The sequence below is a fragment of the Aquarana catesbeiana genome, linkage group LG03, assembly GCF_042186555.1.
Source record: "Aquarana catesbeiana isolate 2022-GZ linkage group LG03, ASM4218655v1, whole genome shotgun sequence".
NCBI lineage: Eukaryota > Metazoa > Chordata > Amphibia > Anura > Ranidae > Aquarana > Aquarana catesbeiana.
The window spans coordinates 139,828,751-139,855,093 of NC_133326.1; the positions used below are offsets into that span (position 1 = coordinate 139,828,751).

General features: G+C 44.0%; 1 protein-coding gene across 2 annotated transcripts in view; it reads left to right on the forward strand.

Moving 5' to 3' along the window:
• PRRT4 (proline rich transmembrane protein 4) overlaps positions 1-26,343 on the forward strand; it is an 86,516-nt gene that overhangs the window by 39,792 nt on the left and 20,381 nt on the right. For both annotated transcript variants that reach the window (XM_073619307.1, XM_073619308.1), the window contains exon 2: positions 10,982-11,952. In XM_073619307.1, the coding sequence (XP_073475408.1) occupies positions 11,040-11,952 (913 nt within the window). In that variant the 5' untranslated portion in view covers positions 10,982-11,039. The remainder of the gene's footprint in view (positions 1-10,981; positions 11,953-26,343) is intronic.

Sequence of the window (26,343 nt, forward strand, 5' to 3'; positions counted from 1 at the left end):
GTCCATTAAAACATCAAATTCTACAGAATACATCTACAATGTCTTTTAGTATCAATACATTCTAGGGTAGCTTTATATTCCACAAATGATTGTCATTTATAAATATTTGGGTGTTTGGATCAGCAATTTCATTTTGATCTATCAAATAACTGAAGGACACAGTAATATTTCAGTAGTGAAATTAGGTTTTTTGGATTAACAGAAAATGCACAATATGCATCAAAACGAAATTAGACAGGTGCATAAATTTGGGCACCCCTGTCATTTTGTTGATTTGAATACCTGTAACTACATAGCACTGATTAATTGGAACACACAATTGGTTTGGTGAGCTCATTAAGCCTTGAACTTCATAGACAGGTGCATCCAATCATGAGAAAAGGTATTTAAGGTGGCCAATTGCAAGTTGTTCTCCTTGACTCTCCTCTGAAGAGTGGAAACATGGGGGCCTCAAAACAACTCTCAAATGACCTGAAAACAAAGATTGTTCTACATCAGGGATATGCAATTAGCGGACCTCCAGCTGTTGCAGAACTACAAGTCCCATGAGGCACAGCAAGACTCTGACAGCCACAAGCATGACACCCAGAGGCAAAGGCATGATGGGACTTGTAGTTTTGCAACAGCTGGAGGTCCGCTAATTGCATATCCCTGTTCTACATTAGGGGAAGGCTACAAAAAATTATCGCAGAGATATAAGTGGTCAGTGTCCACTGTGAGGAACATAGTGAGGAAATGGAAGACCACAGGCCAGAAGTGGCAGGCCACATAAAATATTGGAGAGGCGAAGGATGGTGAGAATGGTCAAAAACAGCTCACGGACGACCTACAACATCAACTTGCTGCAGATGATGTCACTGTGCATCCTTCAACAATTCAGTGCACTTTGCACAGGGAGAAGCTGTATGGGAGAGTGATGCGAAAGAAGCCTTTTCTACACACACGCCACAAACGGAGTTGCTTGAGGTATGCAAACGCACATTTGGACAAGCCAGCTTCATTTTGGAATAAGGTGCTGTGGACTGATGAAACAAAGATTGAGTTATTTGGTCATAACAAGGGGTGTTATGCATGGCGGCAGAAGCGCAGCATTCCAAGAAAAACACTTGCTACCCACAGTAAAATTTGGTGGAGCTTCCATCATGCTGTGGGACTGTGTGGCCAGTGCCGGTACTGGGAATCTGGTTAAAATCGAGCGTCGCATGGATTCCACTCAATATCAGTAGATTCTTGAGAATAATGTTGAGGAATCGGTCACAAAGTTGAAGTTACACCGGAGCTGGATATTTCAACAAGACGACACAAAACACTGCTCAAAATCTACTCAGACATGTATGCAGAGGAACAAGTACAATGTTCTGGAATGTCCATCCCAGTCCCCAGACCTGAATATCATTGAACATCTGTGGGGTGATTTGAAGCAGGCTGTCCATGCTCGGCAACCATCAAACCTAACTGAAGGTGTTTTGTAAGGAGGAGTGGTCCAAAATACATTCATCCAGAATCCAGACACTCATTACAGGCTATAGGAAGTGTCTATAGGCTGTTATTTCTGCTAAAGGAGGCTCTACTTAATATTGATGTGATTTTTCTGTTGGGGTGACCAAATCTATGCACCTGTCTAATTTCATTTTGATGCATATTGCGCATCTTCTGTTAACCCAATAAACCTCATTTCACTACTGAAATATTACTGTGTCCTTCAGTTATTTGATAGATCAAAATGAAACTGCTGATTCAAACACCCAAATATTTATAAATGACAATCATGGAAATTGTCAGGGGTTCCTAAACTTTTGCATACAACTGTGTGTGTATATGTGTGTGTATATATATGTATGTATATGTATGTGTGTATATATATCTCCATCCTCAACAAAACTACTTCTTATCTTCATAATTTTATGAAGTAACTTCCACCAATACCTCAGGTTTTGTCTTGATGGACTCTTCAGTAGGGATGAGCCCGATGTTCACCGAATAGCGAACAATTTGGGGTGTTCACGGCAAATTCGAAAGCCGTGGAACACCCTTTAAAAGTCTATGAGAGAAATCAAAAGTGCTCATTTTAAAGCATGGTATTGTCACCCAGGTACGTAAACAGGTGGCCCCACTCCTCTCTGACGCCATGGGGGAGCCATTGGGAAGTCCTCGTGCGTCAGAGGGGGCGGGATCACCCGGGTACGTCACCGTGTGGCCCCGCCCTCACTTAAAAGAACTGTCATCCGCGCTGAAGCGTTATAAAGCAGGTGCCTCCCATGGAGGCGGATCTTTTTTATTTTATTTTTTCGGTCCATCGGCGGAGCCATAAAAGAAGATGAATGGACTTTGTGGGACATTTTTATTTTTTAATAAAGGACTTGTCAAAAGGTGTTTTGTTTTTTTTTTTTTTTTTTTTGTTTTTTTTTTTTAGCATTTTTACACTTTTTTGTGAAACGGGACAGGTACAATGTACCCATTACCATTTCAAATGGGGGGGCCGGGATCTGGGGGTCCCCTTGCTAAAGGGGGCTTCTAGATTCCGATAAGCCCCCCCCCGCCCGCAGACCGCCACAACCACCGGGCAAGGGTTGTGGGGATGAGTCCCTTGTCCCCATCAACATTGGGGACAAGGTGCTTTGGTAGCTACCCCAAAGCACCCTCCCCATGTTGAGGGCATGTGGCCTGGTACGGTTCAGGAGGGGGGGCGCTCTCTTGTCCCGCCCTCTTTTCCTGTGGCCTGCCAGGTTGCGTGCTCGGATAAGGGTCTGGTATGGATTTTTGGGGGGACCCCCACGCCATTTTAAAAAAAAAATGTTGGCGCGGGGTTCCCCTTAAAATCCATACCTTCAGGTCTGGTATTGGTTTTGAGGGGGACCCCTACGCCATTTAAAAAAGAAAATTTGGCGTAGGGTTCCCCTTAATATCCATACCAGACCTGAAGGGCCTGGTATGGAATTTTGGGGGACCCCCACGCATTTTTTTTTTTTTTTTTTTTTTTTTTACATTTTGGTTCGGGGTTCCCCTTAATATTCATACCAGACCCAAAGGGCCTGGTAATGGACTGGGGGGGGAATCCCATGCCATTTTTTTTTTTTTTTTTTTTCCAATTACTTTTATCTGTATTGCCGGGACCCGACAATTCATAATAGCCACGAGTACTTTTAAATGACTTTTTTTTCCTTTTAGAAATGTCATTTTGTGCAGGGACTGTTCTAAACATGGGAAAAATGCGCCACTTTACAGGCATACTATAGATACCCCCCAGGTACGAAATTTAAAGGAATATTTCTCTTTTATCGTTTCACTTTAAGCATTAGTAAAATCACTGCTCCCAAAAAAATGGCCGTGTTTTTTTTTTTTTTTTTTGTTTTTTTTTTTTAAACTTTTTTTTGCATTGATACATGTCCCCTGGGGCAGGACCCAGGTCCGCAAACACTTTTTATGACAATAACTTGCATATTAACCCTTAAAATTAGCACTTTTGATTTTTCACGTTTGTGTCCCATAGACTTTAAAGATGTTCACGTGTTCGAATGAATTTTTTGCCTGTTCGCATATTCTGCTGCGAACCGAACCGGGGGTTGTTCGGCTCATCCCTACTCTTCAGTGCACCTTTTCATTTTTTTATTTAAGAAAAAACAAAACGGAGAGAAAAAAAAAAAAGCGGGGGGGAGGAGGATGGACGACCCTCGTGTATTAACCACTTCAGCCCCGGAAGGATTTACCCCCTTCCTGACCAGAGCACTTTTTACAATTTGGCACTGCGTCACTTTAACTGCTAATTGCGCGGTCATGCAATGCTGTACCCAAACTAAATTTGCGTCCTTTTCTTCCCACAAATAGAGCTTTCTTTTGATGGTATTTGATCACCTCTGCCATTTTTATTTTTTGCGCTATAAACGGAAAAAGACCGAAAATTTTTGAAAAAAAAAAATATTTTCTACTTTTTGTTATAAAAAAAATCCAATAAACTCAATTTTAGTCATACATTTAGGCCAAAATGTTTTCAGCCACATGTCTTTGGTAAAAAAAAATGTCAATAAGTGTATATTTATTGGTTTGCGCAAAAGTTATAGCGCCTACAAACTAGGGTACATTTTCTGGAATTTACACAGCCTTTAATTTATGACTGCCTATGTAATTTCTTGAGGTGCTAAAGTGGCAGAGCAGTACAAAACCTCCCCAAATGACCCCATTTTGGAAAATAGACACCCCAAGGAAATTGCTGAGAGGCATGTTGAGCCCATTGAATATTATTATTTTTTGTCCCAAGTGATTGAATAATGACAAAAAAAAAAAATGTACAAACAGTTGTCACTAAATGATATATTGCTCACACAGGCCTCACTACCTATCACAGTTTTGAAGGCCATAAAATGCCCAGATGGCACAACCCCCCCCCCCCCCCAAATGACCCCATTTTGGAAAGTAGACACCCCAAGCTATTTGCTGAGGGGCATGTTGAGTCCATGGAATGTTTTATATTTTGACACAAGTTGCACAAAGTTGCCACTAAATGATATATTGCTCACACAGGCCATGGGCATATGTGGAATTGCACCCCAAAATACATTTAGCTGCTTCTCCTGAGTATGGGGATACCACATGTGTGGGACTTTTTGGGAGCCTAGCCGCGTACGGGGCTCCGAAAACCAATCACCGCCTTCAGGCTTTCTAAGGGCGTAAATTTTTGATTTCACTCTTCACTGCCTATCACAGTTTCGGAGGCCATGGAATGCCAAGGTGGCACAAACCCCCCCAAAATTACCTCATTTTGGAAAGTAGACACCCCAAGCTATTTGATGAGAGGCATTGTGAGTATTTTGCAGCTCTAATTTGCTTTTGAAAATGAAGAAAGACAAGAAAAAACATTTTTTTTTCTTTTTTCAATTTTCAAAACTTTGTGACAAAAAGTGAGGTCTGCAAAATACTCACTATACCTCTCAGCAAATAGCTTGGGGTGTCTACTTTCCAAAACAGGGTCATTTGGGGGAGTTTTGTGCCACCTGGGCATTCCATGGCCTCCGAAACTGTGATAGGCTGTGAAGAGTGAAATCAAAAATTTACGCCCTTAGAAAGCCTGAAGGCGGTGCTTGGTTTTCAGGGTCCCGTACGCGGCTAGGCTCCCAAAAAGTCTCACGTGGTATCCCCATACTCAGGAGAAGCAACAGAATGTATTTTGGGGTGTAATTTCACATATTCCCATTGGCATGTTTGAGCAATATATCATTTAGTGACAACTTTGTGCAAAAAAAAAATGTGTCTTTTTCCCGCAACTTGTGTCACAATATAAAAAATTCCATGGACTCGACATGCCTCTCAGCAAATAGCTTGGGGTGTCTACTTTCCAAAATGGGGTCATTTGGGGGGGGGTTTGAACTGTCCTGGCATTTTATGCACAACATTTAGAAGCTTATGTCACACATCACCCACTCTTCTAACCACTTGAAGACAAAGCCCTTTCTGACACTCATTGTTTACATGAAAAAAAATTTTTTTTTTTAAAGAAAATTACTTTGAACCCCCAAACGTTATATATTTTTTTTTAAAGTAAATGCCCTACAGATGAAAATGGTGGGTGTTTCATTTTTTTTTTTTTTTTTTTCACACAGTATTTGCACAGCGATTTTTCAAACGCATTTTTTTGGGAAAAAACACACTTTTTTAAATTTTAATGCACTAAAACAAACTATATTGCCCAAATGTTTGATGAGATAAAAAAGATGATCTTAGGCCGAGTACATGGATACCAAACATGACATGCTTTAAAATTGCGCACAAACGTGCAGTGGCAACAAACCAAATACATTTTTAAAAGCCTTTACAGGTTACCACTTTAGATTTACAGAGGAAGTCTACTGCTAAAATTACTGCCCTCGATCTTACCTTCGCGGTGATACCTCACATGCATGGTGCAATTGCTGTTTACATTTGACGCCAGACCGACGCTTGTGTTCGCCTTTGCGCAAGAGCAGGTGAGGACAGGGGTGCTTTTTTTTTTTTTTTTGCTTTTTTATCTTATTTTTAAACTGTTCCTTTCATTTTTTTTTTTTTTTTTTTTCTTTTTTTTCTTGTTATCTCAGGGAATGTAAATATCCCCTATGATAGCAATAGGTAGTGACAGGTACTCCTTTTTTTTTTTTTTTTTTTTTTTTTTTTTTTTTTTTTTTGAAAAAATTGGGGTCTATTAGACCCTAGATCTCTCCTCTGCCCTCAAAGCATCTGACCACACCAAGATCGGTGTGATAAAATGCCTTCCCAATTTCCCAATGGCGCTGTTTACATCCGGCGAAATCTAAGTCATGAAATGCTCGTAGCTTCCGGTTTCTTAGGCCATAGAGATGTTTGGAGCCACTCTGGTCTCTGATCGGCTCTATGGTCAGCTGTCTGAATCACCAGCTGCATTCTCAGGTTCCCTGTTGGGATAGGAGAGCCAGAGAAAAACATGGAAGACGGTGGGGGGGCATTCCCTCCCACTGCTTGTAAAAGCAGTCTAGAGGCTAATTAGCCACTAGGATTGCTTTTATATGAAAGCTGACCACTGGCTGAAAAGAATGATACCAAGATGATACCTAAACCTGCAGGCATCATTCTGGAATAACCACTCAAAGTCCAGCAACATACCAGTACGTTGCTGGTCCTTGTTGGGCATATATTGTAATCTTCTTTTTTTTTTTTTTTTTATGCAGCCTGTGGGCTGAACGAAAAAAAGAGATTGATTGGTGGGTATGCCCGCCATTAGAATACCTCCCTTCATCCACCCACTTCTAATGATGGGCATACATGCACCATTTATATATGCCGAAGCAGGGGGGCATCCTCCCGCAATAGGTAGGAGCAAATCGCTCCCCCGCCCCTGCTGCCCCCATGCTTCGGCATATATCACCTGTAACTTTTGTAACTGTAACCGTTTCCAGGTTCGGGTCTCTCAAAAGGCAATGGCATCTTGGGAGACCCTGTGAAAGTGTGTCCTAGTCTGTGCAATGCTGTACTCTACGCTAATACTCAACTAGTGTATGGTAGCGTTCAAAACATTCACCAATGCAAAGACCAGGATTGTCAGGACAGGAGGGACAATAATAGCGGGTGTCACGCCTATATCCGCGCTTGCTGCAGACACAACATCTTTTTTGGGGGGGGTTTGTTGGGTAGGGGTACTCGGGAGGACATAAAGAAAATGCCTCTCATGCAGCCAACTGCATTTGGTTGGGGATGTGAATGGGGAAGTACGGGTGCTGCAGAGGTGGTGGGTTCCCAATTAGGTTTGGCGAATGCAGCAGGAAGGGCACTATGGGCACGACGGGCCTGTGTTTTGTCTTCTTGGTGGCAGCGGGACACTACTTGTGCTTGCCACCTCACCAGCTTGAACTGCACTTATGGGACTCGCCACGTCACCAAGTGTTAATGCAGTGCTGGTTTGACTACGACCAGGGTGTACTAGGCCGCTGATGCTTGCCAGTTCACCAAAACGTTACCAAAAAACTGTTAGCGATCGCAGGGATCAGGCCTGACTCTGCGAACGCTGCAGTTATGCGTTTAGTGTTTTGTAAGTGACAGTGATCGATCGATACTGCACTTGGGTGGGCTGGGCGGAGGGACAAAACGCAGTATCTGGGCTGATCCCGCTAACACTGCGTTTTTGGGAACCCTAAACTGCTGGGGATGCTAGTATAGATCTGTTTGGATCAGATATTGATCCGTTCAGATACTATACCACTAAGGGCGGTGTACGGTGCGTGCGTGGGTGTTAGCGCTACTGGCACTAACCTGACGCTGCCTGGGGCTGGTGCTTGCCAGTTCACCAAAATGCTACCAAAAAAACTGTTAGCGATCGCAGGGATCAGGCCTGACTCTGCGAACGCTGCAGTTATGCGTTTAGTGTTTTGTAAGTGACAATGATCGATCGATACTGCACTTGGGTGGGCTGGGCTGGGCCGGGCGGAGGGGCAAAACGCAGGTGCTAGCAGGTATCTGGGCTGATCCCGCTAACACTGCGTTTTTGGGAACCCTAAACCGCTGGGGACGCTAGTATAGATCTGATCAGATTCAGATATTGATCCGTTCAGATACTATACCACTAAGGGAGGTGTATGCTGCGTGCGTGGGTGTTAGCGGTACTGGCGCTAACTTGACGCTGCCTGGGGCGATGCAGACCCTATCTGACCCTAAAACCTAAGTTATATCACCGCCGGGCGATCAGGGGGCTAAACCTTTATTCGGTAATAAACTGCGGGTGCCCTGACACTATAAAAAATTAACTAACCAGCATCACCCGTAACAGTTATACGTTGATCACTGGTGAAAGGGTTAACTAGGGGGCAAACAAGGGGTTAAAACATTTATTAGGTAGTATATGGGGGTCCCTGTCGCTATAAAACGCTGACGGCGAACCTATATACTTACCTCCCTAACTAGCGTAACCAGTGACACTAATACAGTGATCAGAAAAACGATCGCTCAGTGACACTGGCGATGGGGGGTGATCAAGGGGTTAAAACTTTATTAGGGGGGGTTAGGGGGGTACCCTAGACCTAAAGGGGGCTAACACTAACTGCCCTAACACACCAACTGTCACAAACTGACACCAATGCAGTAATCAGAAAAAAAAAAAAAAAAAACCTGCTTGGTGTCAGTGTGACCGGGGGGGTGATTGGGGGGTGATCAGGGTGGGATCGGGGGGTGTAATGTGTGCCTGGCATGTTCTACTGTGTGTTTTACACTCGGATGTCTTCTCTCCTCGGCGCCGGAACGGAAAATACCGAGCCGAGGAGAGATGACATCACTTCCTCTGCCTCTGTTTACTATGCAGAGGAAGATTCTCATTGGCTGGGAGCGATCGCGAGGGGGGGGGGGCACGAATGGATGGCCTCCCCCTCACGTCTGATCGCTCCCAGACAGAAGCCGACCGCCTTGGGCACCGGGGGGGGGTACGTGATTCTGCCTGCCCGTGCCATTCTGCCAACGTATATTGTCGTGAGGCGGTCGGCAACTGGTTAATGAAGACGAGTGTGGGGGGGCCTCATTCCCCCAAGCTACTCTCAATCGATCTCTTCCCCTCTTCTGAGTATACAAATAGATCCCAAGCTGACCATGTTTTAGTGTATTGCTTTTTTCTGTCGTGGGCCGAGAACACTAAGTCCTCCATGGCACCGATACTTCTAACCCTGTTAAACCACATAGCAATAGAAGGAGATTTAGAGTCCCTCCAACAGAGCGTAATACAGGCTTTGGCTGCATTAACCAAATGACATAGCACAGCTTTTCTATATATCTGTGGTGAAGCAAAAAAAAAAAAGCAGGATCTTTTTGAGATATTAGACAGTACTGGCAGGAGGTACAGAGAATCTTTGGACAAGACGAGAATATGTAAAATAAAGTCCCCTGTTCCTCTCTGCATCGCCAGCAGCGATCTGAGGTCTCTGGAAAAAATTTGCAAAACCTTGACGGGGTATAATACCATTGCGCCAATAATTTATAGTTAGATTCCTGGATTCGCATACAGATAGATGAGTTCAACGAGAGATGGATAATATTCTGACGCTTAGCTGGAGTAAAGGTCTTACTGAGATCTCTTTCCCATTTACTAAGGCCTGGGATCACAAAATCATCTGAGGGAGCAATTAACAGAGCATATATCTTGGAAATTGTCCGAAAAAGTGGTTCCTTTTCATCACAATATGATTCAAATGTTGTTTGACGTTGATATTTCGTCGGTGATCCTAAGGATCCAAAAAAATGGCGTAACTGCAACGCCTGGTGGAAATTTATTTAATTGACAGACAAATCATACATACCTCCACTGTGCAGCTCGCTTTGCACAGAGTGGCCCGAACTTGGTCTTCTGGGGGTCCCCAGGTGGCTCTCGCGGCTCCTCGCACATCAGATAACCCCCTAGGAGAAGCGCTCTCCCGGAGGGGTTACCTTGCGGTCACGCTTCCCGGGTCCAGCATTCGGCATCCATAGCCGACGAATGTATGACTCGGCCCCGCCCCCTGGCGCCCGCGTCATTGGATTTGATTGAAAGCAGTGGGAGCCAATGGCTGCGCTGCTATCAATCTATCCAATCAAGAGCCAAGAACCCCAGGCAGAGAGACAGCGCGTCCCCGCCGGGTCAAGTTTCAGGGCTCAGGTAAGTAAAACCGAGGGGGTGCTGGGGGGCCGGTCACTGGCAGGTGTTTTTTTTTCACCTTTAATGCATAGGATGCATTAGGATGAAAAAACACGAAGGTTTACAACCCCTTTAAATTCTGTAAGTTTGCACCAATCGATCATTCTGCCAAGGTGGGCAGCTTGGTAGTATTTAAATGCATCTGGGACAGCTACTCCGCCAAAGCACTTGGGTATCGTCAGGAGGCATCTACTAATCCTTGGTCTTATCTACTGACTTTTACAAGTAGTCTAAATTTGCATATTATTATTAATGCTTATTAGTCAGCTTAAGCCAGCCATAGATGGATTGAATCTCAGTCAATTTCACTATATTGCTGAGGATCAATATTATTATACAGGATATATATAGTGCCAAGATTTTGCGCATCGCTTTACAACACGAGGGCAGATAGTACAATTACAATACAATTCAATATGGGAGGAATTGGAGGGCCCTGCTCCTTAGAGCTTACAATCTAGGAGGGAGGGTCGAGTGATACAAAAGGTAATAGCTGTGGGGAATAAGCTAATGGAGAAAATAACAGTACAGTTGTTGGGCGGGGGCAGAATAGGCTTCCCTGAAGAGAAAGGCTTTCAGTGATTATCTCATGGAGGAGATCGACAGGTTGGGGTAGGGAGTTCCAGAATTTTTGAAAAGTCCTGGAGGCAAGCATGGAAGGAGGTGACAAGGGAGCTAGAGAGCAGGAGGTCTTGGGAGGAACGAAGAGAATGATTAGGTTGGTATTTTGAGACTAGGTTAATGATGGTGGTGGGAGCCAAGTTGTGGGTGGCTGTGTAAGTTGTTAATAATTTGAATGTGGTCATAATGTTTTCCCATTGTGTCTTTCAGTTTTTATTGGCAGAGAAGAATGAGTGCTCGGTGACATGCTGTTTTTCTGGTAGAGATTATGAAAACAAGACACATCATGGTTTTAACGTATTGGACTTCGATAAATATCTTTTTGACATGTTTACGCTTGAGCCTCCAGGAGACAACACCAACTGAAATCCTCCCATTGTTTACTGAAGAGTTTTTTGTACCACATCCTGCCTCGTCCGTCGGTCATTTGCCAGAGGCAGAGGATGTTTCAACTCAGACACCAGCATGGCTTCTGGATAATGAGGTACAAGTTTTGGATCAAAGTCAAACTGAAAGGAATCTATCATCTGATCTAAACCATGAGCAGTCCATTTTAGGATCAGAGCAACTACACACTGATATTTCATTACTTAACAAGACTTGGATAGAAAATGAAACTGTACAGTCAATCACTCCGACTTACAATCTAACAGATGAGCATCTGACAGAGGTAGCAATTGAAGAACCTCCAACTGTGCCACTTGTCATTGACTCTCAATTATCAACATCTCACTGGCCTGAAATCTCTTCTGCGTTCTCTACATCAGACTTTTCTACGGCCGCTATCTTTCCTCTTGATCCTATTTATGAGGCAGAATCCAGCTTGGATGAAAGTTCCCACTATCTACTAAAAGAATCAGATGTTCTGTCCACAATAGCTTTAAGCAGTTCCTCTTATCCAGATGCCGTATCTGATGTCTCTTTACAGCCATATATCTGGGACATATCAGAAAAAACTGACATTGATCTGCAAACACATGAAGAGGAGAATATCACAGAAACACAATATTTTGTGACACACGAAAAGGATGACCGAGATGAATTTCCAGCCACTGAAGATGCCCCACTTGTTACCTCTGAGATACTTCCTACAAAAATCATTGAAGATTCCACAATACAACACAGAAAAGAGACAGATGAAGAAGAATTATTCGGTTTAGCCGTGGCTGAAAACATCACAGGTAAGAGCACCTGTAGAAAGTATGTATATAACACAGTAGGAAAGAAGGGGTTATTTAGAAGAAGAGATGGGTAAATAGCTACAACATGGAGAAATTCAAAGCTCAAAGTGTACCTAAACCCCAGAACAAAAAAATATTTTTTTTTGATGTGGAGGCTGCATTCGTTTTTTTATTCATACTTTTTATGCTTTGTTTTAATCTACTAATTCTGCCAATAACTTCCTGTCCTAGAGTGACAACTCTACTAGACATCGTTTCCTAGGACAGGACGTGTAATTCAACATCCTGGCAGAACAAATTCCTACTTACACCTTGCTTGTGTCGATGGAGGAATCTGAACCTGAAATTGTATCTGTTTATGGCCAGCTTAATCCTCCATCTAGCTCAGTGGTCTCCAAACTGTGGCTCTTGCTTTCCTTTATCTAGCCGTTGAAGCATTTTTCCTCCCACTAACAGTGGGGCATAATTCCTGTTACTGACATAAACAGTGAGGCACTATTGCTTCCATTGACACCAATGATTGGGCACTATTCTTCCTACAGACGCTAATGATGGGGCACTATTTTTTCCACTGACACCAATGATGGGGCACGATTCCTTCCACTGACACCAATGATGGGGCACGATTCCTTCCACTGACACTAATGATGGGGCACGATTCCTTCCACTGACACCAATGATGGAGCACGATTCCTTCCACTGACACCAATGATGGGGCACGATTCCTTCCACTGACACCAATGATGGGGGACTATTCCTTCCACTGACGCCAATGATGGGGCACTATTCCTTGCACTGACACCAATGATGGGGCGGTATTCCTCCCCCTATTGTCGAAGATGCACTGTTTACTTCCACTGGCGCCAGGACAATTTTAACTCCCAATAGCCACAGTCCAGCCCCCCTAAAGTCTGAAGAACAGTAAACTAGCCCTTTGTTTAGAAAGTTTGGAGACCCCTGATCTAGCTTATTTCCCACTATCGTGTAGTTGTAAATAGAGGTCGACCGATATGGGTTTTTCTCTGGCTGATGCCGATACCGATATTTAGAAATTGGGGCGGCCGATGGCCGATATGTGGCCGATATTTTAGGTCGATTTAAAAAAAAAAAAAAAAAAAAAACACCTCACCCACTCCTCCCTGCTTGCTCCTGTCACTCTACCCCACACTTGATGTCCTCAGTACAGATGGCACTGGTTGGCTGTGGCAGGTGGCAATGGTTGGCACTGGCAGGTGGCGCTGGCACATGACACTGGCAGGTGGCACTGATTGGCAGGTGGCACTGGCAGGCACGAGGTGGCACTGGCAGGTGGCACTGATTGGCAGTGGCACTGGTTGGCACTGGCAGGTGGCACTAGTTTGGAACTGGCAGGTGGCACTATTGGCACTGGCCAGGTGGCACTGATTGGCGGTGGCACTGGCAGGCACGAGGTGGCACTGGCAGGTGGCACTGATTGGCAGTGGCACTGGTTGGCACTGGCAGGCAGTGGCAGGTGGCACTAGTTTGGAACTGGCAGGTGGCACTATTGGCACTGGCCAGGTGGCACTGATTGGAGGTGGCACTGGCAGGCACTGGCATTGGCAGGTGGCACTGGTTGGCAGTGGCACCGGCAGGTGGCACTAGTTGGCACTGGCAGGTGGTACTGATTGGCACTGGCAGGTGGCACTGACAGGTTTCACACTGAGCCGAGTCTAAACTGTGTGTAAAACTAACAGAGGAGCTGTCAGAATTGAGCTTAATGTCGGGGTGGGCGGGACCCGGCCGGGGTGGGCGGGACCCAGCAGCTATCAAACAGCAGCCAATGATTGGGCTGCTTAAGAAAAGGGGCGGGGCCACATACACATAGCGGCCCACCCAGATCCCATCCTATTGGCTGTTTGATAGCGGCTGGGCCCCGCCCACCCCCAACATCAACCTCAATTCTGACAGATCCCCTCTCTCTCTCCTTTGTGTTACCTGTCAGTTTCACACACTCAGCGGCTCTGGCAAGCATCAAGCGCCGCGCTGAGTGTAGAGAGGGGAGGAGGAACGGCGGCCAGTGTTAAATATCGGCCTAATTTAGATAATAATCGGCCCATGCCGATTTATCAAAAATGGCCAAATAACGGCTGATATATCGGTCGACCTCTAGTTGTAAACTGCATAAAGTTATTACCCATGGTTGAATATATTAGCTTGGCTTTCCATGCTAATGTCATAGCTCTGATAAATGGGATTTCTATCAGCATGGGTAAACTAGATACTGTATTTTCACATGCATCATTAATACAGAAGAGTGTTATGTTATTATGATCTATCATATGAATAATGAAGAGGTGGTGCATCTCTTTGTTGCTCCACTGAAAGATGTCAGGTTTGCACCCACTTTTCCCATAGGTACGTGATAACTGTAGGCAAGTGCAGTCTACTTTCTCCACTGCAGGTGGCATTCAACCACAGCAGTATTGCATAGGGAGAGGAAGTCAGGAGAAACATGGTTCCTTTATGGTTTCCTGGGGTCACTCAGGGAGCTATCCGATTGGATGTTTCCACCCCCTGTGACTCTGGCGTCCATCTTGGGTCAGGCAGAATCTATTGAGGCTTGGCGTGCATTTTGCATGTGGGTAGTGTAGGGACAGGTCAACCATATGCCAGGGACAGTATTAACGGTAGGGAGAGGTTTCAGATAAGTAGGGAAAGAGCAGGGACATGCTAACCCTCCTGGAAACTTCCCCGTTTGGGCGCAGCCTGGGTAGGCTGCAGTCCATCGCTCCAGACAGATTCTGTCGGTGCAACTGAGACCTGCTGCTACGCTGATCACTGAGTGCTTACTGCTGCCGCACAACGCTGGCCACTGGTACCAAACTTCACCTGACTAGCCAATACCAATGAAGAACAATGGCTTCTCCACATTGCTAGATCAAGGGGTCTGAAGTACATTCTGCTTTTTTATTAAAAGGGGAAGACCCATTGAAATCCCCTAAAATATCATTCTAGAAAGCCATACATAATCCTAAAGTGGACCTGTGGTCACAATAAGACCTTCCCCACTACCCTACCCTCCTAATTCACTTACTATAAAAGGTAGAAGAAGGCATAAAACTAACTTGGCATAGAAAACACTGCTTCAGGATGCCATAGTGGCAAGTCACATGACCAAATTCTAAGCCAGTACTGATATGGGAAGCAGCCAGTAAGAATCTGTGTCTCTTGTTTAATCTTTCCCTTCATTAGATGTCATGTGACCAGTGTGCCAGTATGTTGTCATGTAACTGACTGTTGTGAGTTTAAAAGCCAACTCCACCTATATGACCATGTTTCCTGTCACACCCATATTTATGGAACGTGATCAGAGACCACAGCCCCCCACCCTCATACAGACCCCACACTTGCAGAATCTGGGGGTTCTTATCCCTTCCTGGCTTCTGTGAGATCTGGACTCGGCTAGGCTGCGTGTGGCTCCACCCACAAAGTCGCATAATTCATTCACAGGAAACTGAAAGAAAAACGACTTTGGCAGTGACTTCACCACATTTGTAGTTCATTGATCCTTCTTCCAGCTTCATAGCTGAAAGTCTGTACCTCGGTATGGACCTAAGCTGTAGAGAGTCTGCAGGAGCCAAAGCATTGCACTTGCAGTCCACTGATCACAGTTGCAATGCTTTGCTGGCTCAGATGCAATAAAATAATGAATGTACATTTTTGCTTTTCATTTTTTTTTTTTTTTTTTTTTTAGACCCCTTTTAGACCCCTTTCATGCGGGACGGGTACCATTTTGTTCAACAGGGGAGCTGTCCGCTGATCAGAGCAGAGCTAGCGGATGCAAGCTCCGTGCCCGCTCAGTTTCTGCAGAGTGGACACGAACAGATCCACTCTGCTCTATGGGGGGCTGGGTGTAAACAGACTCCGCTGCTCGTTTACACCCAACTGCCCTCTGGTCCAGTCTGCCTAGACAGTAGAGGATGGATTTCTTTCTGTTTGTTTTTACGGTACTGGATCAGATCAGAGGTAGGTGGGTGTAAAAGGACATGGTCCATAGGGGTGAATGGACTGTCCAATCAGGTCCACCTGAAAAACTGGCAGGCGGACCTGATCGGAATAGTCTTGTGGAAAGGAGCTTTTAAAGTGATTGTAAAACCTTACACATACCCAGTGAAGTGACTGGCCTCAGGTGATACACAGAGATGAAACAAATCCTCCTACATACATTGTACCTGTTTATATGCAGCCTTCTCTTCTCTACATCTGTTCAAAGTTAACAATTTATAAAGCTTATCTGAGCTGTCAGAAAAAAGGGGGTGGAGATCTGAAGTCTGCAGAGCTCAGTGAGGAGAGCTCTGAGCTGATTTGGAGGGGAGGGACACACCCCCCTTCACACAGGAACAGAGCTGAGGCTGTCAATCAGCTATAGCTCCCTCCCCTGTCACCTTTTTTTTCTCTTGGTGTCAGGAAAACTTGTCAGCAGTGATTTGTGCTGGGAGCAGAGGAAAGAAGCAGCAGACAGAAATGACACTTAGGCAGGCCATACACGGTGAATCGGCTGAGATTTGAACCCTGTATGGGCAGGCTGAATGTACCTAGTTGATCAATTGATCAACACTTGGGTACAACCAGCATGCCATGTTTTACCTACGATTTATCGATAGCGGCTGCTGTTGACACTATCATAAAATCACTGTCTTCTCCCAGCGTGGACTGCTCCCCCCACCCCCTGCTGGGAACAGACAATGGCCCAGCAGGAGGGATTCCTGCATTACCCCTGACTGTGTTGATGGGGGAATCAAACATATTTTTTTTTTTTTTTTTACCTGCAACCCATGGTTACAGAAAAGACATTTGCTCCATGTATGGCTGGCCATAGTGCTCTGGATTGAGACAAGTACACACTATAGAGTGATATGCTTTCTTCATATTTCATGTCTAAGGTTTACAACCACTTTAATGTCTTCTGCTGTCTTTTGTGGGTTTTTCTTTTGTAATGTAGTGTTTTTTTTGTTTTTGTTTTTTTTTGTTTTTTTTTTTAACTATGGTTCTGTTTCAGGTTAAAAGAAAAATATCACTAGTTTGCTGTTCAGATTTGGCAGTAAACCAACTTTTGTATATAGACTGTAGACCATTTTACAAGCACGTTACATATGACATAAACTCCCAGCAGCAAAAGGATCAAAAATAACGTTTTTATTTATTTATTTTAGACCACGTCCGATGATGGCTAGTTGGCCAAGAACTCCAGTGTCCCCCTGGGCAACGTGCCTACTAGGAAATCCTTCCTGTATTTACACAACCTGCTTGCTTTACACACACAGATGGTTTTGTGCGCAGTGTGTGAATGGAGGTGGGGGAGGCTGTGCATTGCGTGGTATGAGTGGGGGAGGCTACAAAATGTGCACTTTATATAAACACAACCTCTGCAGGTGTATACAGAGGATCTGGCGATGGGGGATGCTGGCCCTTCACCTCTGCACAACTCAAGTCTAGACAGATGTATGTGGAAAGGGTTTCTGCCTTCTGTATGGCTATGCATTAAATAGACCATACGCTCATACAAAATGAATTGATTTGTGCCTTTGCCCCATGTATGTTCAGTGTAGGAGGGCTGTTTATCTTAGAGCAAAGTCAAACAGACTCCTAGCGTTTTCTATCTTTTTTTTTTTTTTTTTCATGATGGGTCAACCTTGCATGACCTCCTGGAAAAATAGCTCTTCTGTAACTAATTATAGTTTCTTGTCCATAGACTGCAGATACTTCAAATAAAATCTGTTCGTTCGGAACGTTTGTCGCAGTGGGGGATATTAAAAGATCTCCTAATGGCAGGAAAGCTGTTCTCTTACCTTGTAGCGGTTAACATTCACACGCAAAAGCTCTCTTATTGGTATTCTGCTCAGGTAGTGACAAATTACCCACAATCCCTCATGCTTGCAGCGCTTGCGTCACTGACAATTCTGCAGATGCTTGTTTACCTCTGTAACCTGCGTCGTAGATTATTACATTACCTTTGTCATTACCAGGAATATATCTTGGATGTTTGCTACATAGATAGAAAAAGGACACAAATCCATCTAAATATTCAACATCATTTTGTATGCAGCAGTTCATATATTAGGGGTTTGACTTCAGAATTTATTGCTGAGCTTGAGGGAGACATCTGGACATTCTACTAGCTGGAAAAAATGTGGTCTATTTGATACAGGGCCACATAATAGTATCCGATCATCAGCTGCATGCAAGATGCTAATAAATTAATGAGATCTCGTGTGAACTGATCTGTCACAGTGATCCTTCATTTCACCCATACTTCACAATAGAGACCTGTATTTACCTGTTTTTATTCTGTTTAATGCTAGCAGTTCTGTATTTGTAACCCAAATCAGAATCCTTAAAGGCATTGTACACTTTGAAATGTTTTGGTTGATTTAAAGTGATTGTAAGGGTTTTTTTTTTTTAAATAATTTAAAATGACAAACATGTCCATACTTACCTGCACTGTGCAATAGATCCTCCTCTTCTCAGGTACCCCGCCAGCACTCCTGGCTCCTCTTCCTGGTGCCTCGAATCGGAGGCCGATTCCCATGGGGGCACTTGTGCAAGCTCTCTCCCAAGACCCGCTGCTGCATCCATTGACACAGACAGCGGGACTTGCCCCCCCCCCCCCCCCCCCCCCGCTCCGTTGGCACTGGAGTTGAATGACAGAAGTGTGAGGCAATGGCTTCGGCTGCTATTGATCTGCCCAGGGAGAAGGGACAAAGCCAGGAGAGCTGCAGCAAAAAAAAAGTGGGCAGTGAGGGGGGGGAAGTCTGACACAGAAGGGATTTTTACCTTAATGCAGAGAATGCATTAAGGCAATGGTCTCCAAACTGCAGTCCTGGGGTCAGATGCGGCCCTTTGCTTGCTTTTATCTGGCCCTTTAAAGGTGCTAATTTTATTTACTAACACTAATGACGCTAATTCCTCCCAATGACCCCAATAATGGGGCCCAATGACACCAATGATTGGGCACAATTCCACAGTCCGGCCCCCCTAAAGTCTAAAGGATAGTAAACCAGGCCTTTATTTAGAAAGTTTGGAGACCCCTGCATTAAGGTAAAAAAAACAAAAACCTTGAGGATTCAGAACCACTTTAACTGGGTATTAGTGTAGTTATTGCTTGCCTTACCTTGCATTGATGGGCTCACATATTGTGGCTGCAGTTTGTAGCTTGTGTCGTGGCTGATCAGTTCCCCTGTCCATGTGTTCATTCGCCTAGCTTATTCCTATTCACTAAATATACAGGCAACTTCCTGTTCCGGGTCACATTCTGTGCCTTACCATTTCTTTGTGTTGCATCACAAGACTGATGGAAGACTGCATGGCGATCTCTCTTTTAGTTGCTCTGCCTGCTTGGTTTGTGCCACATTTAATTACTATTTAGCTAATATTACAATAAAGATGTGTGCTTTGACCTTTGCATTGAGAGTCAAGGTCTCTTTCACACAAAGGGTCCGATCAGGTCTGCCTGTCGGTTTTTCAGACGGACCTGATCAGAACCTCCATTCATCCCTAGACCGGTGGGTGTAAATGGACTCGTGTCCGTTTTCACCCGCCTCCCATTTGTTCCGGTCCACTAAAAAACAAACAGAAGGGCATCCATCCCCCTCCATCTAGGCGGATCGGATTAGTGGGCAGTCTCCACTGTCCGTTTATACCCACCGGTCCATAGAGCACAGTGGGCTTAATCCGTGGCCACGCTGCATAAACTGACCAGACATGGACCTCTCATCTGCCCGCTTTGCTCTGATCAGCAGGGGATTGGCGGACAGATTCCCTGCTGAACTCAATGGAGTCCGTCCCATGAAAAGGTCCTTATCCTCGAGGGGACGGTGGTGGATATTTGCCTGGAGTGCACTGTTGCCCTGATTTTTGGATAGTTTGGATTTTTCAGTCTTTTGGTTTTGCTCCATTTAGATATGATTATAGTGCAGTGTATATTTTAGCATTTGATTTATAGTTTATAATCATAGTTTTATGTTTGTTTTAGTATTTACACATTTATGTGTTGTGATAGGAATATTTAAACTTTTTCTTTTTGTTTCTTTTTCTGGTGTTTTTATGTGTTGAATTGAGAACTCACAAAGTAGTTTGGCACTAAGGCCTGGTTCATGCTGGTTTGATTTCAGGTGCAACTTGGGTCGCATAGAATGACATGACAATAGTAGTTGCATTCATTTCAATAGTGCCTGTTCACATCAATGCAATGCAACTTGCAACTGTGCTATTTTGTTGTAATTCTGTGCCCAATAGAGTTAAAGCAGTGTTCGGACCTCCCTCTCCAAAAATTAAGTCAGCAGCTACACATACTGTAGCTGCTGATTTTTAATATTAGGACACCTAACTGTCCTGGAATCCAGCGATGTCGGCACCGCAGCCGATGTTTCAATTGGCTGTCAGGTGCTGCCGCCGCCATTGCCAGTAAAGGAACCCAGCACACGGCCAGGTCCCAACTGCGCATGCGCGAAGTGTGCTGTGCTCTCTTACTGGCCCGGCAGCAGGGGAAGGAGGAGGGGGCAGGACTTCTGATGTACCTTGCCACGGTGAGGTCCGATGAAGGTGAAGACAAGGTACCTGTCAGAAAACGGGTACCCACTCCCCCCTCCGAAAGGTGCCAAATGTGGCACTGGAGGACGGGAGGAGACTGATAAGCAGAAGTTCCACTTTTGGGTGGAATTCCGCTTTACATAGTATCTTTACATGTATCTTTTTTTTGATGCGATTCCGGTGCATTTTCCCCCTTCTCCAGGAATCGCAGTAGTATGGAAATCACGTCAAAAATGTAACAAAAATTCATCCAAACTGCAAGTCATACTTCAGTTGCACTACATAATTGCATTGGAAATTGGATGAAATCGCAGTTGCACTAGTGTGAACCGGGTCTAATTCACATACAAACATATCATTTAACCTTCCGTAAAGTAAACCCCAATGGATAGACCTGTGTGCTCAATTTCTCTACACTGTGCATCCTGAGGTGCACGTCCTTTATCCAGGATGTGACCAGGTCTACCTGGACTACTTGTGCTCCGTCAGACTCGATGATGGCAATAAAGCTGAAGCTGCAGGTAGGTGTAGTTATGTAGTCCACAATAGGAGCTCACTACAGACATCTCCAGCTCCTCATTCTAATAGAACAATCAATTGGACGGGATTTTTTTTTTTTATTCGGGTATTTCCACATAATAGGGTCAGGTTGTGCAGTGTCTGTCTGCTTTCCTACTGTGCTCTTCCAAATACATTAAAGGGATAAATAACTGCTGTGCTTAATCTAACAAACCAAAGTTATCTAAATTTACAGCAGCCAGCACAATATTGCAGAAAAAATAATAAAGAAATATTTATATATGGTGCAGCGCTTGTGCAAATAAAGTCCACAGGATAATAATTCCAAACAGAGTCCAATACACTTTACAGGTTGGTTGACAGAAGGTGACATAAAAAAAGTGAGGAAACCACCACCGGCATCCGATCACACAGCCGCTTACCCGCACTAGTGGACCCCCATTACAATGGCCACTTAGACGTTTGGATTACACAAGGAACCCTTCACGCTCCACCGATCCGAAACCAGGGATAGCAGGCAGATATGCAGCAATAGCAAAATCAGCATATCTGCCTGCTATCCCTGGTTTCGGATCTGGAGAGTGAAGGGTTCCTTGTGTAATCCAAACGTCTAAGTGCCCATTGTAATGGGGGTCCACTAGTGAGGGTAAGCGGCTGTGTGATCGGGTGCCGATGGTGGTTTCCTCGCTTTTTTTTTTTTGTCACCTTCTGTCAACCAACCTGTGAAGTGTATTGGACCCCGTCTGTTTGGAATTATTATCCTGTGGACTTTATTTTCACAAGCGCTGCACCATATATAAATGAATCTTCCAAATACATTAAAGCAGAGTTCTCACTGCTTAAACATTTATTTATTTATTTATTTATTTTTAGGTTTATTTAGTACACTCATGTTTGTGAGATTAATCGGCGCTCGATTGCCAATTTGATATAGGAATATATCTTATATTCCTGTTTTACTGGAAGTTTCCATAGTGCTTGTGGGCATGTGAAGCCCACAAGCACTATCTTCCGGGCTCTGGTGCAGCATGCACCACCCGTTCTCGCGCATGTGCCGCACACTTCTGACGTTGCCATCACAACGGGCGGCGCCGTCGGAAGTGCCCGCCCCCGTTGTGATGGCAACAAAGCCCTCAGCGCTGCCCAGTGACTCCTGGGAAATGATGACAAGCATCTCCCAGGAGCACTAGCGAGCACGGGCACCGAAGGAAATGACGTCAGACGCCAGGGAGAGGAAGAGGCAGATTACGAGGGACCCCCTGGCAACAGTCATGAAAAGGTGAGTAAAAAAAAAAAATTGTTTCTAAATGTTAATTGTTTTTAATGCAGCTGAATAATGAAAAATAATTTTAGGAGTGGAACTCCACTTTAACATGCATGCTTGAGCATTAGGAGATGTGACAGATTCGATTGTTTAAAGAAAGATCATAGAAATGTTCCTTCAAAGCCATTACCATCTCAAGTCATTGGGGTTGATCTACTAAAGGAAATCTAATCATCACTTTGCAAATGCAGTAGCGTTCTGCAAGGGAATTTACAACAAAGCTTAGTGAATCCAATCATTAGCAAGCAACAATGCTGTTTTTTTTTTTTTTTTTTTCATTGTATGTGATTTGAGTATTCTTTGCAAAGTGAAGTTTCACCTCATTTAATAAGTTCTGGGGAAAAATTCCCTTGCAGAGTGGAAATGAACAGTGTATCTGTCTTTAGTAAATCAACTCTTGTGTCTGTCTGTCTGCAATTCTATGTCTATTCTTGTAGATACATACAGGAGCCATTCGGGAACGATTGTGAATTTCAGCTGCAGTATGGTGTGTTCAATTTTTTTTCTTTTCTTCCCTTCTGAATGCAGTCACTGTACATGTGAAGCATTTTATTTCTAGCTTGCTTTAGTGCATTTTCTTTCATTTGGAACATCGCTAAAGGAGCTAGAGAGAATGGAACAAACTGCATCACTCTGCGGGTCCATGCACGCTAGGAGCAGAAAAAAATGCCAAAACCTCTGGCAGAAAAAGCGGCAGTAAAATGCTCATAGAAGCTCGTATTGAACAAGACTTTAGAAGAGTTTATGAGCATTTGCTTTTATAAGCGTTTTTCCACAAACATTCTGCTCTGTTCATTTTTTACTATAATCAATGTACACTTGAAGACGCTGAATGCACCTAAATGCTGCGTTTCGGGGCATTTAGCATTTTTTCTGGCAGGAAACTCTCTGTAAAAAATACACTTGTGATTTGGTTTTCTTCTGCTTCTAAACTCTCCTCTTAAAATATGCCTCTAAATGCCCAAATGTGCACAGATCTGTAGGTTAACATCAAGCTGCTTCTACAGGCAGGAGAAAAAAAATGCAACCCTCCTGTAGAAGTGCTGTTTTTTTTTTTTTTTTAAAGCCCAGTGTGCAGGGACTCTGAATGACCCATTGAACATATGTACACACTATAAAGTTTCTGCGGGGTGTGTTTGCGGGCATGGCAGACCTTTCATTTCAATGGGCTGCCGTGCCTGCGTTTCCCTCAGAAAAAGGTGCCATGCAATTTCCCTGCGGTTCCTGCACCCACACAAACACTGTGATTTTACATACAAATGAATGGTTTTTCACACACCGGCGGGTTTTCACTGTGTGTGGTTTCAGGTGCGGGAAATGCTGCGATTGCCACACACGCATAGGTGTGGACCAAGCCTTAAGTAGGATTTTTTTCCCCTCACTTACCTGATGCTTAGTTGGCCACACTTCAAAAACTCACCCACACAGAGGATCCAGAATTGTCCTTCGGAGGTCCTCTTCTCTGCAACCGCGGGCACCATTTTCATCTGTGATGTCATCGGGAGGCTGTGCCGGAGTTCTGCTGAAAACTCCAACCCGCTAAAATCTCCAACCACGTCACTTCTGGTGACTCTCAAGCAGGAATAATTGGAGATTTCGACAAGTTGGCTGTTTTCACAGAACACCGGCAGCGCATACACTACGGTACACGAGGAGTTGGCTGTTTTGACAGAACATGGCGAAGGAGTAAAAAAATGCCTTGGAGGCGGCCTCCTTGTTGGTTACTAGCGGACTAACAATGTCCACTCATTATATTGTGTACCGTAGTTAATATGTTGCTGGTGTTCTGTGAAAACAGCCAACTCATCGAAATCTCCAATTATTGTTGCTGGAGAGTCACGGCACATATCCCAGGGGGCTCCAGGGGCACTGATGTCATTCGTCTGGGCACACTGAAATTAAATTAAAAAAAAAAAAAAGGACTCTATAAATGTGCAGTGGGGGGGGGGTGAGCAGTCAAGTCATTGGAATGGGTGAAGATCCACTTTAAAGCGGAACTTCAGTCATTTTTTTTCATCTTTCCATCTATTAAATCTTCTGGCCTTGTTGTTTTAATTTTGGATAGTAAAACATTTTTTTTTCTGCCAGTAAATGCCTTATATAGCTCACTTCCTGTTTCTTGTCTGGTAAAAAGCCTAGGCGTATGATGACATGCGCAGCTCTCACTATCGTGAGAGTTTGCCAGGAAGGGTGGGGGATGAGTCATAAGAGGGCCAATGTGAGCTGGAGAGCTGGAGGTGTGCCTCTGTGTAAACCCAGGAAGTGAACAGGCAGCAGCTTCAGCTGCCCACCGTTAAAATGACTGCAGCCAGACTCAGTGGAGGGAGATTTCTGCAGCATATTTGGCAAATACAGAATCACAGTATATATATAAAATAATATGCAAAGTGGTTGGAGGGAAGCTTCAGAATGGCAAAGATGTTTTTATTACAAATTATGTGAGCAGACTGCAGTTAAATAGCATTAACCTTGCTGAGTTGGAATTTTTCAACTGGATGTTTCCAATTCATTCAACCTCCAGTAAAACATGCACCCAGATAACCTAGCCATCTCCTATCACAACAGCACCCCATTGCCTATGAATAGTCATTTCTGCCACCTTTGGGACAAAGTTCAAAACTGAAGAACGTGGGAAATCTAGTAAAAATCTCCCATTTTGTACATTATAATTTCCATAAGAAGCACAAAAAAAAATAATATGCATATTTAGTGCATAGTTCTCCTATTGGGGCTGACTTCTAAAACATGGAAGAAGATAAACTTGAAGTGTTGCCCATGATAAACAGTGACATTTCCATTGAAAAGCACATACACTGGCCCACTCTATGACAATGATTGCTGAGAAAGGGCCCAGGTAATGCAACATGTAAGCACGGTTTGCTGAATAGGGCAGATTGGATTAAAGTCATTGTCAGCTACCCTAATATAGTCTTACAATTAAATTACGGTAGATGGTTAGCAAACCAAATATAATTTTTAAAATGATGTTTTCAGATCTTTAACAAAGATTGATTCGGTGATTTAGCTACAGAAGGGACCAAATCTTGGTTCATCTGTCACTGTCACCACAGTGTGACACACCCCATAGGGACCTATGACCCTTCGATCAGCCAGCTGACAATGACACAGGCACAAGGGACCTCATTGCATGCTATAGAGATAAACAAAAGGGTTAGGACAGGTAATGTGGACACCATTATCTGCAGATGGGTATTATGGGTATTATAGACATACTTGATTTGATTGTAGCCGTATTAGTGCAATTGTGACAGAGAAAATTGAGTACTGTCCGTGATACTTTTTTAAAAATTAAAAATTTTTAATTAAATTTAATTAAAAATTTGTGAATCAGTACTGCTTGGACCTTGAAGAAGGGGACATACCCCGAAAGCTTGTCCTGAAAAATTGTATGTTAGTGCAAATAAAAAAAGTATCAGACAGTAATCAATTTTCTCTGTAAGCAGACATGAAAGAACTTCAATGTTTTGCAGTCTGGGGTGAAGGGCTCAGGGATCTCCTCAGTGCCTAGGTGATATTATATGCCCTGTAGGGCCAGCTAGGAATTGTCTGCATAGTTTCCTGATGGCGGTTCAAAGAATGAAACTCAATTACCTGAGAACAAATACAAAAGAATTTACTACCAGAAAGAATAAATAAACAGGAGAGGGGGAAGCAGACCTGTGAATGTAGTGGGATTAAGGGTGTGTGCTAATTATAATGTACAGAGATGTTAAAAGCCGGTGAAGTTATGTGGGTGTTCCTGGACTTCACTACTGATCTGCATCCTTAAAATCATTTAATTTGTTTACTTTTACTTAAAATCCCAGGACTTTCATGTGATCCTGTGATCATTTCCTGCCCTCTTGGATGTGCTGGAGTTCTTGCAAAGAACTAAAAAATGATCACAACGCCCACTAAATAGCTCTTTATCAAGCTGCTGAGTTCCTGAGCATAGCTACTAATTTTTCTATAAAAGTTGCAAGCTATTCACACCAGAT